This window comes from Oxyura jamaicensis, chromosome 6 (assembly GCF_011077185.1).
Source record: "Oxyura jamaicensis isolate SHBP4307 breed ruddy duck chromosome 6, BPBGC_Ojam_1.0, whole genome shotgun sequence".
In the NCBI taxonomy this organism is placed as follows: domain Eukaryota; kingdom Metazoa; phylum Chordata; class Aves; order Anseriformes; family Anatidae; genus Oxyura; species Oxyura jamaicensis.
The window spans coordinates 4,108,580-4,124,867 of record NC_048898.1 but is presented as its reverse complement, the minus strand read 5'-3'; the positions used below and the strand labels follow the sequence as shown (position 1 = coordinate 4,124,867).

The window sequence follows — 16,288 nt, the reverse complement described above, 5'->3', positions numbered from 1 at the left end:
GGGGGGGGCGCGTTCCGCGCTGCTCAGCGGGGTGCTGCGGGAAGGCTGCTCAGAAGGGTGGAAGGGAGCGCGCTCTGCCAGCAGGGGCCTTGCGGTTGTGCTGGGAAGCAGTTAGAGATCCGATGCCTGTAACTCCGCGGTGAAACTTCACAACAAACTTCTCTGGGCAGAAGCTACCCGAAAGGGAACGGCACTGCGTGATGCACCTGCAGCAGCCTTTTTGCTTAAAAACCACATTGGAACAGCACGAGAGAGCTAATGATCTCTTAGGAATGCCTGACAAGAAGCTAATTGCTCAAATTGCTAAAACTCTCAGGCATGCTTTGCTTTGTATTGGTTATTTCTAGCAAGATCCCTTTTTCCCTTTGAGGAATCTGGTGAATTCGTGGGGAGTGTTACAATTTGAGCTGTTACCCTACGCTGTTTATCTGTCATGTTTCAGAAACACAAGGCAGTGTGACCTGTATGTGATGAGTCTTTAACAATGTAGACTTTGATTCTTTACCCAGGAGATGTAAAGGTTGTTTCAGTATAATGTTACACTTGCTGATCTGTACTAATCAACTTTTTTTCCTTCATAATAATCTTTGCATAAGATGTTCACTGACTCCATGCATCATGAGACAGAAGTGAAATGCTGTAAATATATAATAAGAAATAGTGAAGTCAGAAGAGCACCTCTGTGCTCTCAGAGCAAGACAAGTATAAAAAGCAAATTTGTCCTCTACCCTTTTCCATTCTAATCAGAGTAATTCATAAGATTTATTTATGTGACCAAGGAAAACAGGACAACACAACCTCTGAATAGAATGTGGTGTCTTGTGGTGGTCTTTAAGAGTGAAGTGAGGTAAGCTAGCTAATATACTGTAGGAATTTATTCAAGTAGAAGTCAAAAATTATTGTAGTGATTCTTTGCTTAGAGACTGACTGAAACTTGTTTTCATTTGTTAATAGATTTTCAGCAAATTAAGCTATACTTGATGTGTATTTCTAACAGAAAAGGTTGTTAGAAAAGCTCAGTGCTCTCTATTGTAATGAACTGCTCAGGTTAAAACTTGAAATTCTCCTTGAATGTTGGGTTAGTGTTGCACGCTGTAAAACAAGTATCCCGTTCCCCTGTAGAGTCCTTACTCTAGACACATGATGAAGTTAGGTTGAGTTACTCTGGCTTAAGGCCACTAGCTGAGCGATGTACGCCAGACCCACTGCGAGGTAAAATGGATGATAAACTTAGTGAAGGTGGTTCAAGGTAGCACATTTTCTGTCATAGCTGAAATAGCATAAAAACGTGTATGTGGTCAGCACAACAAAATTCTGCACCTCAGTTGTGTCCAACTGTATTTGTTTTTAAATTTGCTCTTATAACCTAGTTACTTACTGTTCTCTAAGTGGTGGTGCATTAATTTTATTCCATATTACTTTAAGAGAAGAGAATTTTAATTGTACTTTAATTTATTTTGGAACAGACAAAGAAACATAGTGCCCAACACTTTGTAGAATGAAAACCTCACTCAGGTCAACGTCCAGCCCACTGAAGCCAGTATTAGTATAGCAAATCTGGCTTTCAACCTAAGGCTTGTTAGCAGGTCTTTAACTTCTTTTTTTTTTAAAAAAAAAAAAAAAGTGTCTAATTGGTGAAACTGTTTGTAATTCATTGCAATCAACTTGAATAGCACACAATTTCAGATTTTGTGATATATGGACTGCCATTTGGCTCAAGTGTTGTAATGTGTCGTTATTGTGCTGTCTTGCAGATAACTTTCTCTTTAGCGATGAAATCATAGCCAATGGTTTTCACTCCTGTGATAGTGATGAAGATGACAGAGCCTCACATGCAAGTTCTAGTGATTGGACCCCAAGACCACGTATAGGTAGAAGCCTATATAATGTTCTTAGATCCTGTTTACCTTTGAACAGTTAATTAGTTCTTCCTAGTCTTCAAATGACTTATTCTGTTGCAAAAAATAGCAATTACTGTTTTTCATCAGATTAGTTATTTACTGTATCCTGTATGATACCTAAGGAATTTTAAAATGAACCTGGATTTGTATTTTGATTAAAATGTCATTCTTTTCTGTAGAAATCCTGCCATGGTCCATGTTAAAGGCATAAGTGCAAACTCACTGAATTGGAAAATTGTTTGGAATATTTCTTGCTTACTGAGTATTCATACTGTAAGGATCAAGAAACACTTCTTCTACAATTTTAGACTAATTACACTGTAGGGCCCACTGTCCTACATAATACACAGGCTAATAATTCTGAAACCAATGTCACATGTTGCCTAGGACCTTGGTAGAAAGTTTTTGTCTCACACAGGTGAGAACTGGTGAGGTCACTGGTGACTTGTGTGGGACAGGGTGGCAGCAAAATATTTTACTTAAAATCTGACCATATGTTGTCTTTACTGATCCCATCATTACAGGATCAATGTTGGTACCTTTTGGTTAAACATGTATGATGGTTTTCTTAGTGTAGCTTAAGATTTATTTTTCTTCTGCTGCCTTATTCTTGAGTGTTTCTGGAAAGATTGATGGCTGTAGGACGTCGTGTCTGAAATCATTAGTCTTAGATGACTAAAAGAACAATAAAAAAAATCCATGGATTGGTGGGCCCATTTGTCCCGATGAAAGACACAAAAGTATATGCATGTTTGTTGTCTCTTCAACTAATTTCTGTGAATACCCTGTGAACCATGGAAAAACACCAATGAAGCCATGAAATAGAGATGCATTGTGAAAATCATGTTGCTAAATGTGTGCTTCTAAGAGCCATCAAGCTTGCAATGAGTTGTGATTTTTATCTTGACTGATTTCCTAGGAAATCCTTCATGGGTTAACACAAAATAATCATAAAACCCTAGCTAGGCTATCACTTCAGAATCCTGACCAGCATATACTGGGTTTTGAATGAACAGGGCATTAAATTGGATTAATAAAGTGAAATGGCAAGCATTAATAAATAGAATGATGATCACAGTCACATGAAATACTTGACTCCGTTCATTTCCGTTTTGCTTTGTTTTTAAATTTTCTTAGGTCCTTACACTTTTGTTCAGCAACATCTCATGTTAGGTACAGACCCACGAACGATTCTGAAAGACCTGCTACCAGAAACAATCCCTCCACCCGAACTGGATGATATGACGCTGTGGCAAATTGTCATAAACATTCTTTCAGAACCACCAAAAAGAAAAAAGCGAAAAGATATCAATACTATTGATGATGCTGTGAAACTTTTACAAGAGTGCAAAAAAATAATGGTCTTGACAGGAGCTGGGGTACGTATTCCTGCAGTGACAGCATGAGAATTTATAGGGAGTTGGTTAAATTCTTGTCCAAAGCTTTACAGCATGCAGATCTGACATGGGCAACGCTGGTAATCAAATAATTGTGCTAGATGGGAGGAGGAGGTACAAGCTGTCCGCTAGGATGATGCACACTGCAAGATTGGAGCTTAGATTGGAAATGACAAGATCTCTCTTCTTACAAGAAAATACTGTTAAACGTTTAAACTCTTAAACAATTGCTTTCATGCAAACTAATTATAAAATAAAATTGTATCTGCCTGTTCCAGAACATTTTCTATCCTAGTCCTTTTTTTCATTTCAAACAAAGGTAATGACTTTCTGATAACGTCTCAATGGACTTTTAAAATGCCTGGCGGAGCTAGAGGGACTAGAAGAATAGGACTTGAAAAGGGAAGAAAAAGGAGGAGGTTGGATTATGCATAGAGTTTGATTGGATTTCAGTAGACTGAATATTACTTTTAATGTGCCATTCTATGATGGTAATAAGATTACTTGCTGTTTCACCAAACAATGGCTGAACTGTTGTATATTTGCAGCTTTATACCTTTGTATATGATCGGGTATATGATCATGATCGGGTGATCATGGTATGAAAACTGATCTTTTCTTTTGCTCGTTGGTCATATGCAGGGGATGTGACGCTGTTCAGAAAATAAGATAATCCAACTCAGACCAGTTTTTCAGAAAAGCACTACTATTTCTATCATCCATTCTTGCTCTTCCTATGATTGCTATCATCCACCTGTTTCCCCTCCTCTTCCTATAGTATTCTGGGCTAGTGTGGGACAATAAATTAGTCTTTGACTACTACAGTGCTTAGCTTAGTTTATCAGAAGCATTTTATTCATCAAAAGCACAAATCTGTTCTGTTACTGCATTAGCATGTGTTTAAAAAAAAAAAAAGTGAGCCACCTTGTCCCAGGTTAAGTTAGCAGCTCAATGAACAGTAAGCCGTATTTAATGTAGCTCTTATTTTAAATCTCTCTGTACTTCTTACAGAACTTTCGGTACTAAAAGTGCTAGTGTCTTAATACTGCTTGTATGGATTGTACTAAAGTTTTCTGGGGGACCTGGTTATCAAACTGTGCCATGTCTCCTCCTTTTGAGTTGAAAATTATGGTAGTCCAAAAAAAAAGGGGCGGGGGGGAAGATGCACGGAACAGAGGCTGGTTTTGTTCCTAATGTTTGTGAGCACTGAGCATGCAGGGATGTGGCTTCCCAAATGCTTTGTATCGCAGTAACTCCTTGTAGCCCAATACGTAGTTTTGCTTATTGCAGAAATATATTTCAGGTGTCTGTGTCTTGTGGAATACCTGACTTTAGATCAAGAGATGGCATCTATGCACGCCTTGCTGTAGACTTCCCAGACCTTCCAGACCCTCAAGCAATGTTTGATATAGAATACTTCAGAAAGGATCCCAGGCCATTTTTTAAGTTTGCAAAGGTATGGTTTTCCAGCCGTTCTTTATCTTGGTCAGTAAAGACAAATAAACGCTATTAAGATGCATAAATCAGATTCTGAATTACTCTGTTAACAAAAGGGTATCTTTGTCTTTTGGTAAAAAGATAATTTATTTTAATGAGATATTCAGTGGCATGACGACTCTTCTCTTGAGCAGTTCTTTGCAATCTATTGATTTTATATCCTCAGTGTTAGTTTAGTCATTGTATGCAACCATGTATTAGACTTACTGAAAAGAGTTAGCAACTTTTTATCTTTAAGCTCATTTCAATTGTTCCTGTTACAAGTTCACTGTGTGTACAACCATTCCAGTTGGCGTTTCTGATTTCAGGGAGGATAAATAAAAGCCTTCAATCCTCAATATTCCTAGCTGCTGTTACATTCTCTAAAAAATAAAATGAGAAACTTCTGGCCCACACATAAGTGAAGTGGAAATTTGAATTTGAAGTGCTGTGGCATGCTGTTTCATGTCACAGAACTTATTCTTGTTTTATTGCTGTATTTAAGGTTTGGAGGAGTAAAGCAGTTTCATGCACTGATGAGTTTGTTCTTGTTTCAGGTTTTGATGTAGTTGTCACAAGGTTCTGTACATCTTAGGAAATTCAAGCCTTTTTACAGGGATTGTGTTAATTTCTTAAAAGTAAGGATGTAGCAGTTCTCAGAAAGATGATAGTAAAAAACAGTTTAATTATAAATGCAGGGATTATCTCTCAGAGACAAGAAGGGAATACAGAAACTCTAGAAACAAAAAATATTGCTACAGGACCAGTAAGGACTGGTGAAAACCTATCACTGCTGATTGTGCTCACTTTCTCCTCCCTTTGCTCACAGTTCATACTACTGCTCTGTTACTGATCCAGAGATTGGAAAAGAGAAACCAATGTATGTCTCAGTTGCTTAGTTTTCTCTGAACATATCTTATCCAGATTCTAACACATTTTGATGTTCATTAGTATATTCAGTACCTGGGGTTTTTAATACTGAAATTAAAAAAAAAAAAAATCTATTTGAAGTCTTCCTATATGCCCATTTACCAGAATACTATTGGCCCATTTACCAGAGTACTATTGGCTATTATTTTTTTCCTGAAATAAGTTCTTATTTTCTGTCATTTGGTTTAGCTAGATTATCACTTCTTTATTCCATGAAATCTTTAAGTTCCTTTAACTCTAGAAGCAAAGAATGGCCAAATAAATTTGCAAGTTTGTGGCAAGTCAGCACTTCTGGTATTAAAAAAAAAAATAATGAAGCCAACAGTAGCAACTCTGAAAGCCATTTACCCTGCCTGAGCAATGGTTAATTTACTCAGCTAGCATATTTGGACTTGGAGATGAATTTGTTACTTTAGTACATGCATTTTAAGGCACATCTACTGTACGTGGGCTTTGCTCTATGTTTAGTGTACTTCTCAATGTGCGCTATGATGTTTGCCTCGTTCCCCCTGTCTACAGCAAGAGGTCTGCCATTGATCACTGTGTGTACATGCATTTCTAATTCTCTAGCCCATCTTACTTTTCTTACCATTAATGCTAAAAACTCATTTTAGTTCTTGCTTCACTGATTCATCTGTACAAGTATTTGCTTCCACTTTTTCAGCGCATTCTGTCCTTTCACACTTCTCTGATTTCCCAGAATGACTTCCCTTTGGTTCCCGTGTATTTATTTGCATGGCTATTGGTGGCAGAGTACATCTTGTTTGTTCAGGTGAAGATACAAAAGCTCTTAAGACCACACAAATACCTGATAATTGTGTAGTAGCCTAGTTAAAATCTAGGTGATATCATCATAAGCAATCAATGATCATTGCTGCAGTTTAAGTACAAAGACCTATATAGCTTCAGCAATGTGAGTAACTTAAAATATTTTTATGGAAAACAAATACTTTCAAAAAGCCTCTTTTGCTTGTTAATTGTTAGGCTATGTGGTAGCCAAAGCAGGGCTGTCACAAAGAAAAATGAAATAGTCCACTGTTGTGCTAGACCTTGTGGCTCAGTTTAAGTACCTCCTAGTAAAGGCAGGCAGCAGCCTACTCCTTGCTGACTCTGTATCGAGGCCTGCCTTTCCCAGGTGAGACTCCAGCCCAGTTGCTGTTCAGTGGTGAGAGTGATCGGAGAGCAGACGGTCTGGAATCAAAGTTCCTCCTCTAAGTAAGTGCTGCAGAACAACAGATAGCTGCTGCTGCTGCCGTCCTCCTTGTCACACAGCAATTGGAGGAACTGCTCTGGGAGGTCAGCTCTAGGCAGAGGTTCTTAGTGTGAAGCCTTCCTTTGGGTACCCACACTTCATTTTTCCTTTTGGTAGGCTCCTTGTTCACTGTGAACAAGCATCGAATCATTCTGTAAAAATGCACCCCTTTTTTCCAGTACACTTCTTAAATGCCTTTCTCCTCTGCCTTGAGCTCATGGAAAGCCAAAGCATCTTTCAGGGCCAGTGGAAATGCTCTGCTAAGCCATAAGGTTTTAATCGATGGCTGTTATAATTGGCTAAATTTGCAAAGCTGCTCTGAGTACCACCTGCCTTCCAATTTATGTCCAAGATGTAGTTCTGTCATCTGGGCATTAATTTTGTAGGAATGGTTGCTGATACAGCTGATGAATAAAATCTGTCTATCCTAAACCAAAAGACTAGAATCCAAGTTGCTCATGCAATTTTTATCTGACTGCTGTTAAATCATGCATGTTTCTAATAGCAAACACTGAGGTCACTTGACAAAAGAACAACCTTCCTTTCTTATAGTTCTCAAAACCAAGAAAGACCTAGACTTTGCTTTGTGCTGCACAAAGACCAGAATGCCAACTTCTGCCTGGAGCAGTTCATCCCTGTATGACAAGCTCAGCTGTTGAAAGAAGAGTTGGGTCTGAGAGAAATGGCAAAATGCGAAGGGGATGACTACAGAAAATGCTCACATAATTGCGGCTGCTACAGTTCAGCTCTGTGTGAATTGCTGCAGTTTTGTATTCATAGACGCTTTCTAATGTACTTTTGAATTCCATAGGAAATCTACCCAGGACAATTCCAGCCATCTCTCTGTCACAAGTTCATAGCTTTGATGGATAAAGAAGGAAAACTACTTCGCAACTATACACAGAACATAGACACATTGGAACAAGTTGCAGGAATCCAAAGGATAATTCAGTGTCATGGTTAGTGATCGTAGTTTCACTTAATTTTACATGTATGAATGATGTTTACTGGTGAAAGTGACAAGGTAGTTGCTATTGGGATTGATATTTTCATTTTCTTCAACTGACATCTGTCAGGAACAAGTACTCTGCTTTTAAAATTTAGTTTATTAGGTTAAACTATTGCCGATGGAATAACAAAACAAAATAACAGAGAAAGAGGTTGAGAAGCATTTTCATCAGACAGTAAAGCCCCATTTTATGTTTGTAGCCAACACTGTCATATATATTTTTTTTCATTAAATGCACTAAACTTTCCTGAATTTGAACCTTCCATTATAGCTTCAGGAAAAGTTTAGAGTTCCTTGTAAGTGTTTCTTGGTATGTTCCACCAGACTTCTTAAAATTCAATGGGAAAATGAATGGAAAACTGTGTCAGCAGGAAGACTAGGGACCAGACAAGGATGAGTTTGGCCAAGATGCATATTCTGTGTGTCTCTCTGCTACTTACAGGACTGTGTACTTCACAGGCTGAAAATGCAACTCTTTTTTTTTTTTTTTTTTTTTTGTAAGTTAGCTCAAGTATTTAAAGCAGAGGTGTTTCAAGTGGAAATACTATTTTCAGAAATAATGCTTGATAAATGGTTGTCCATTTGCATCAGCGAAGATCCACAAGCTTAGACCTTCCCTTTTATTATGTAATTGGTGTTTCTTTATATTAATGTATGAGAACAGAATGAAGTTTGTTTGTTAGCGTAATGGAGTTTAGCTGCTCATTCTTAATTTAGAATACATTCCACTGAAATCTTAAAGTACCTCGTCACTTCAGTGACTTACCTTATGTATAAAATATTACAGATTAGTCAGCTATTGAACAGAACATCATTTTATTACACCTTCAGTGTCAGACATTTTCTAATTATGATGCCAAATTAAGTGGAATCTTTTAATTAGCTGCTTGATATGCTTTCCTTTTTGAAAAACCTGCAAATGTCAAGCTAAAAGGTCGAGGATCCATTTTTAAGCAAATAACATACTTCTTGTAGTGCGTGTCTAGATCACTCAGTTAACTTCAGCAAAAAAATTGCTTAAAAGCAATGTTGACGTTTGTAAGACATGACTTAATGCTGGTATTGGCATTAGAACGGGAACTGAAGAGATGAACTGCTAGCTTAACAGTAGGCTAACTCCAGATCTCAAAGTAAGACTACAGAGAGCTGTTCTAATCAGTTCATGCTCCTTGCAGGAGGGAGAGAGAATGACATGTCGGAGGATGCATTTCAAGCAGTGGTAACAGATAGCTAGAGGGAAGGGAGGGACAGTTGGTTCTGCCTGAACAAGACCCACTTGTTACCGTTCTCACAGTATCCAAAGTAAAATCTGGAGAAAATCAGATGCTGTTCTTCTCTGTCTCAGCTGTCAGCAGTTCAGGGATGCCAGCCTGGTACTAGAGATTGAAATTTACCCATTAACTGTGACTGGCTGTTAGAGAGTCTAATGCAACCTTTTCCAGGGACCAAACTCACTTGGCTTCCTTATCTACAAAGTTTAGCTCGGTGCCAGATTTGGCAGTTTGCTTTATTCATAGTAAATGTGATGCTCTGTCCTGCAAAGAGCACATGATAGAATCCAGCTCACGGAATAACTCGAATCTAATGTTAGTTGCCGTACATACTCAGTGTATCATGCATTTGATTGTGGTTATCATTCCTTGTTAGGTATCTATCATGAATTTCTGGTGTGGTTGTGTTTTTGCACATCATTGACAATTCAAACTTATTACTTCTTCAGTTGCATGCTACAGTAATCAGATTTCACACCAGCTTTAGTGTATATCCTGTAACAGTTGAAAAAATGCTATGGACTTTGAGAATCTGCAGCTTTTGGAAACTTGCAATGGATGTTTTGAGTCTATCAAGCTTCATCTGACCTACAGTTATGCTGCTCAGTAATAAATGCTAGTTGACTAATGGTAGTGGCTAAAAAGAAACTGAAGTTCTGTTGTTTAAGGGTTTGTACTTCTTTATTCTTTTTGTCTCTCTGACAGTCTGAAGTTGATCATGAGTGTGCCAATGACAAGGAACCTTGTAACGGTTTGGGGAGTTCATATATGAACATTTCACGCTGCAGAACTACAGCAGTGCTAGTATGAGAATTGCTGTATCTTACATGTAGCTCATGAATTTAAAATGCCTTTCGCACTCAACCAACACATCTGGAATTAGATCATACTCCTTACCATTGCTGTAGCTGAATGATAGAGCTAGTGGCCTGCTGGCTACACAACTAGGGTGTGGGTCAGCATAACTTCTTGCTCCTGTCCCTTGGACAGTGGGAAAAAAAAATCAAAATAGTGTTGGAAGTAGGTGCTAACAGATGCCTCGGAGAGGGTTAGGTCTGCTAGTCTGACAGATGTGTCTGTGACATAGCATACGAAGAGCAAATAATGTCTAGTCGTGAGCATCTGTTTTTAGCTGTTCCCACCTACTGCACATACTTGAAACTTTAAATATCTTAATTATTATTATTTTTTTTTAAGTTTCCTTTAGATGAGACTTCTACCACCTTTTAAGTTACTGAGTCACAGTGGGAGAGCAGGGCTTTCTTCTTGCCCTTTATTGCCATTAGGAATTAGAGATCGAGACTCTAAATGCTTGCACAGGTTGGAGGAACGATGCAGTATTATTTGTTACCATGCATGCAGGATATCCTAATGCTAAACCAGACTTGCTCCTGACTAACATCTGGAAGAACTACCCTTTAGTATCACAGGCATCTTTCTCTTAAGTTACTTTTAAATGACTTTTTTTTTTCTTTAGCACTGCAATATAATGCCTTTATGTCATAACATCACTGGCAAGACGACTAAACCTGAATTACTGAGTATTCCTTACTTTTACCATACGGGTTTTTCCCTTTAGGTTCCTTTGCAACAGCTTCCTGCCTGATCTGTAAATACAGAGTTGACTGTGAAGTTGTTCGAGGAGATATTTTCAATCAGGTAAAAACTTAAAAGTCACTGCAGCTTTCTAATAAGTAACTCTTAAAACATACAAAAAATGGATTGCTTAAAGATCTGCATTTGTTTTTAAGAAGCTCATGACTTAAAAACATCTTCCCATGTATTTCATATGTTCCTATCTATATTTTAGCATTTGCTCTAGTATTTAAAAATATACTCAATTATTACGCTGCAAAGTGAGGTATTGGGAAAAGGCAGAACAAAACCATAGGAGTCCATTTCTAATGACAATTCTGAGAAAAGTAGAGCTTAAAATGGTAAGTAGGAAGGTGAATTTATACCTGTGTTATGCTAATCTGAACTCTATCACACGGAGAAAGTATTCTCAGCCATTTATAACATCAGTTGCTCTTAACAGCATTTACGTACATTAAAAGTGTGTTTAAATTGTAGATGATGTATGGAGAAATTGCACAGCATAAAGCAGCCTCTGAGCAAAGAGAAGGATGAGATGTCTGATGTGTACTCTGTAGGACTTGTGAACTGTTTTGTATTCCCAGCTCCCCACATCTGGGTGTGAAGTGCTCCAGAACCAAGTCAGGATTTAGTTCTGCTCTGTCAGAATAGAATAAGCTTTGGCTTGGTCAGACCCTCTTTGCTTTTTTTCCTTATCTTTTGAAGGAACAGAGAGAATCAAAAATATCTTGTATATATAAATGGAAGGAGACTTTGTTGTGGGTTGATAGAGTCCACAGTTGCAATTTTACATGAGAAACATGAAGAGAACATCTTTCCAGTACTGCATTTGAAAAATAACTCAGTGAGAGCCTTTCAGAAGAGATGTTTGAGTAAAAGCTTTAAGAAATGCCAATCTGATAAGACTTATGCTTTGTGTAGCATTGAAATACTGGATGTTTGAAATGTGATTTACTTTGCTATTAACCTTATTTCTGAGAGTTTTCTTACAGGTGCTTGCTACTCCTTTACCTCAAAGCCAGTTGGTTGGGGTTTGGGCTTTGTTTCTTGTTTTGTTTTCCTTCTAAATGACTCTTCCTAAGCATGTTGTAGTTTTTTGTTTTGATCAGTGGTCAGGAGTCCTTTTCCTAACAAGACTTGAATCATTGTACTTTTATATGTGGAACTGAACTTCTGCCATGATGGCTTGTGGACAGCAGAGGAAGTGTGGGGAAGGGGATAGAAGCCTATAGCGATACTTCCAAACAGTGGGAACAAAGAGGGTTCTGAATTCCAAGAACCAAGACTGAAGAAACTGCTGATATGCAATCTGTCAGCCCTGCTCTTACAGTACTGTTGCTGGGTATCTCAGTCTGAGGGAGGCCCTAGCTGTAACAGTTACTTTGCGGAACAGTAATTCCATATGGTTATTGCTGAATATAATTTCACACAACAAGAAATAGAGCTATTGAAAGAAAAAAAAACATCCTTCTTTATGCCTCCAAAACAATTGTTTTATTTCCCATCATCTCTATTCCATAGTTTCCACTTCCCAAACTGGTGCTGTGCAGTTTCTTTCTATGGTGCCTCTCTAGAATACAGAATTTGGTTCCTTAGATACTTAAAGAAACCTGTTCTATATGTACAAAACAAACCATTGTCCATTTCAACAGCTCTGTTTCTCTAACAAGATCTCCCCATCACAAAATGGTTCTGAGACTTTGGTCCTAGTATTGAGTCCACTTCCTATTCTCCGCTGTCCGTCACTACCTGGAAGTTCAGTTATATGTGGCCCCAGGTCATTTTCCATTAAAAAGTTAGTTTTCCTTTCCTCTGGTCCTTCCCCTTACAGTCCTAAGTGCTTCACAAGAAATTAATTATCTAGCATCTTTCTGTCAGGATTTCCTTTCCACATATTACAGACTGATAATTAAGAACATCTGGTTACAAAACTACCCATTTCTTACTGCTGCTCCTCATTCTTTTGCCAGTTCAAATGTAATGCGCTAGTTCCCTGTAGCGTGATTCTTCTCCTAGGTTGCTGTACACAACCATCCTTCTGGATAAAAATCAGCAGCCATTATAAGTCACACAGGAAAGAAAAACAATAATAAAGTAATTCTCACTTCCATAAATATCAATTTCACTTTGCTTTTGACTATTTTAGGCAGCTTCAGGAAATAGCAAAAGCATCTCAGATTTAGGAAGAAAAGGACCATGAAAACATGCAACTGGCCTTGGATGTTCTTAAACCAAGATAATCTTTACTTATCTTGTTTTTGATACACTGATAGCATCAATAGCCCACGAGGAATTCCACTTCTCTGTTGTTAGACGAGTACAACAGCAGAGGTGCTGGGCTCTGGGGAAGTGCTGCCTCTGGAGGGAAAGAGAATCCTAGGCAACTGAGTGGCCAGTTATCTAGTCTTAACTTCTTGGTATCAATTTCAGCTCTTGGAATAGATCTGCCCCTTACTGACGACCTTTCTGAGGATTAGCAGAGAAGCTGGTGAGTAGTGTAGTGCTGAAACATATTCATGGGCCCCTTACAGTAACTCAGACAATTTGCATAGGGACATCAGTTGCTCTACAGAGATCCATTAAATAATGTCATTAGAATTCCCATGGGAGAGGATGGGAACAATTGCTATTGCTTGATCTTTTTAGCCAAATTAGTTGGAGATCTTCATTTCATCTTCCTCCTAATACAGAGTAAATATATTTATTTCCTTAATCTTGCAATTTAAAATGCAAAGGCATTACTACCTTCAACAGATGAAACAGCAGGGTAAAAAGTTTCAGAAAAGCTTATGTGCTATTAGCTGTCTTTCTAATGTGTAGAGATCCAAGGAAAAAATCTCGAGATTCATCCTGCCCACCTTCTGTGTTTTGGCAATTTTTTAAGTTGGTTTCCCTTCAGCATACGGATAATACTCTTTAGCCTGGGGGAGGTGAAGGTTTTCTCTATACTGCTTCCTAGTTCTTGTGCTACAGTGCTTCTTACAGCTCTCCTACAAAGTTTTCCTCAAAGAAGGATTAGATACTTCAAAGACTTGAATTTTGAGAAAGGTCCTTTGACACTATGTAGGAAGGCCTTTAGCTTGCAATGCTTTCTCATATGGAAAACATTGTCTTTTGTTGCACTGCAGATGTCAATAAATCGGTTCTCTGGTTTGAACTGTTACATATTGTCCTTTTCTGTATATAGTCTGTTTACAAGAGGGAGTTACATGTTTAAATGTTTTCTTTGATGTATCTTTCATGTGTTGTCCTGTTATGATACTACACATCTCTTTTTACACCTTTACAAAGCACTAATTTGCTTCTGAAGACTGCTCTAAGATTGCAGCTCATTAGATTTATTTTGGGATATTGTACTTCTTAGAGTATAGCTGAGAGAACTTACCTATTTGAAAGAACAACTGTTCAGCAATAAGTTCTGCCTATATATACTCGCATCACTCACCTTCTTGCTTCTTCTCCCTGAGAGTCCTAGGAAAGAGTGGAAAGTGGTCGGAAAACCCTCTGGTTACAAGAGGGGAAAGGGAGCCTGCTTCTCCACTGATGTAACTCCCCACTACTTCCTCTGCTCCATTTCTGGAGGAATTGGAGAAGCTTAAAACGGAGACCAAAAGTTCTGCTCCATGTTCTTGTTCTGTGTGCTTTTTGCTAGCCATCTGCTACAGTTCCATGTTGCTTTATGCATGTAACGTTCTCCTTTTGGAGGAGAAAAGGAAGTAGAGAGGTAGAGCTCTACAATACACTGTTTGATTAGGAAGGGTTTTATATCAGACTGTGTAATGGAAACTGACAGCGAAATCAAAGCTTTTGTTCTGACTAAACCAAGAGAAATATATTCCTATCCAGTAGGAGGTTATTAGACTTTGGTGTTGAGCATGACTTCTAGACTTTGGCTTAGTTAGATAAGAACTGTGGCACAGAGTTTCATGGTTTCTCCATTTTGAATGAAAAGGACTGCCTCTTTATTCCTGCCTTAGTTCTATTTCTGTGTCCATTTGCTGCAGACTAGGTTAAGAAATGTTCTTATCTGTACATCCACAGAAAAATAAAATCAGGAAGTATCACTAAAACCTCCTTTTCTTTTGCCAAAATAAGTCACCATGAATTGCAAAAAGCTGATGTTTTCAAGGTCACAGCCACAGTGGTGATCTAAGTTGTTCTACTGCAGGTTGTTCCTAGATGTCCTAGATGTCCACCTGATGAACCGCTTGCCATCATGAAACCAGACATAGTGTTCTTCGGAGAGAATTTACCTGAGCAGTTCCATCGAGCCATGAAGTATGACAAAAATGAAGTTGATCTCCTTATTGTCATTGGGTCTTCACTGAAAGTAAGACCAGTAGCATTGATTCCAAGTAAGTAACTATCTCTGGTAATTTCTTCTAAAACTTGGTTCAAAGTAGAATTCTCAGTTAAGAGCTCTAAGAATGGCTTGGGGCTTGATTCAGTGAAGAAACTAGGTTAAACATTTAGTTCTCTACTATGAATGTAAAGCTGAAATGCAAAATGGACAAAGTAACACATTCTAAGTGCTTTGTCTATGCTCAAGGCACAATATGGATCTGAAGGTAATGAAATTATAATCCAAAAAGCTACTTGTCTAGAACTTGATTACTTTCTTCTAAGATTAAATTAATTTCTCTCTCAGCTCACACTATCCTTTCAGAATTACTTGAAAGATTTAGTAAGTAATTGTCTTGTGAAAGATAAATGTTGTATCAAAAAATCAGACACCTGGTGTCTGAGCTGTAACATAGTTTAAACTGGGCAGTACTTTATACTAAATGATACACAGGGGGCATATGCCCATATAGCATCTGACCATTTGGATCCTGAGCTTTTAAAAGTGGGAAGGAAAAATATCTGTGGTATTATACACTATAAAAAAATGCCCCTTACAAGGGCTGAGAAAATACCATCACTGTTTATTTATTTGCCGACTGAGTGCAAGACTTACTCATACTGAACAAACTCTCCAAGTGCAAGCCTGAGAAGGGCATGTGCTGACCCCCTGCTGTTAACTAGGAACAGCGCCACATCCATGGCTTTCATAGTAACATCCTCAGACTGAGGGGAAGGGCATAGACTGGAAAGTCAGGATCCACTAAATAACCATCACTCCATCCATGTCTTAGGACTGGATTTCATTAGTTGATTATCTGAGGAATTAATACTAAGTTACTAGCCTGGTGGGTTTTGGAGCCCGGACTGTCAGAAATGGGTTGAGTAACCCCATACAGCACAAATTGTATCTGTAAATATTCTTCCCTAAGTAAAGGAATGTCATTTAGCAGCAGTATAATCTTTAAGTACATCAAATGAACACACAGGATATCTGCAATCCATCTAAGAGGTTATAGTGTTAACTTCAATAATATTTTTAACACTCAACCAACCATAGCTTAGTTGGAGTAGAAAAACACCTTTTACTGGGGGGGGGGGGGGGGGGGGGGGGG

The 16,288-nt window shown here is 38.3% G+C and overlaps 1 protein-coding gene across 1 annotated transcript in view; it reads left to right on the top strand.

The window, feature by feature from the left end:
- Positions 1-1,754: 1,754 nt before the first annotated feature.
- SIRT1 (sirtuin 1) overlaps positions 1,755-16,288 on the top strand; it is an 18,529-nt gene continuing 3,995 nt past the window's right edge. The window contains exons 1-6 of the mRNA XM_035330616.1: positions 1,755-1,871; positions 3,039-3,280; positions 4,602-4,754; positions 7,768-7,915; positions 10,816-10,895; positions 15,001-15,187. Of these exons, the coding sequence (XP_035186507.1) occupies positions 3,068-3,280; positions 4,602-4,754; positions 7,768-7,915; positions 10,816-10,895; positions 15,001-15,187 (781 nt within the window). The 5' untranslated portion in view covers positions 1,755-1,871; positions 3,039-3,067. The remainder of the gene's footprint in view (positions 1,872-3,038; positions 3,281-4,601; positions 4,755-7,767; positions 7,916-10,815; positions 10,896-15,000; positions 15,188-16,288) is intronic.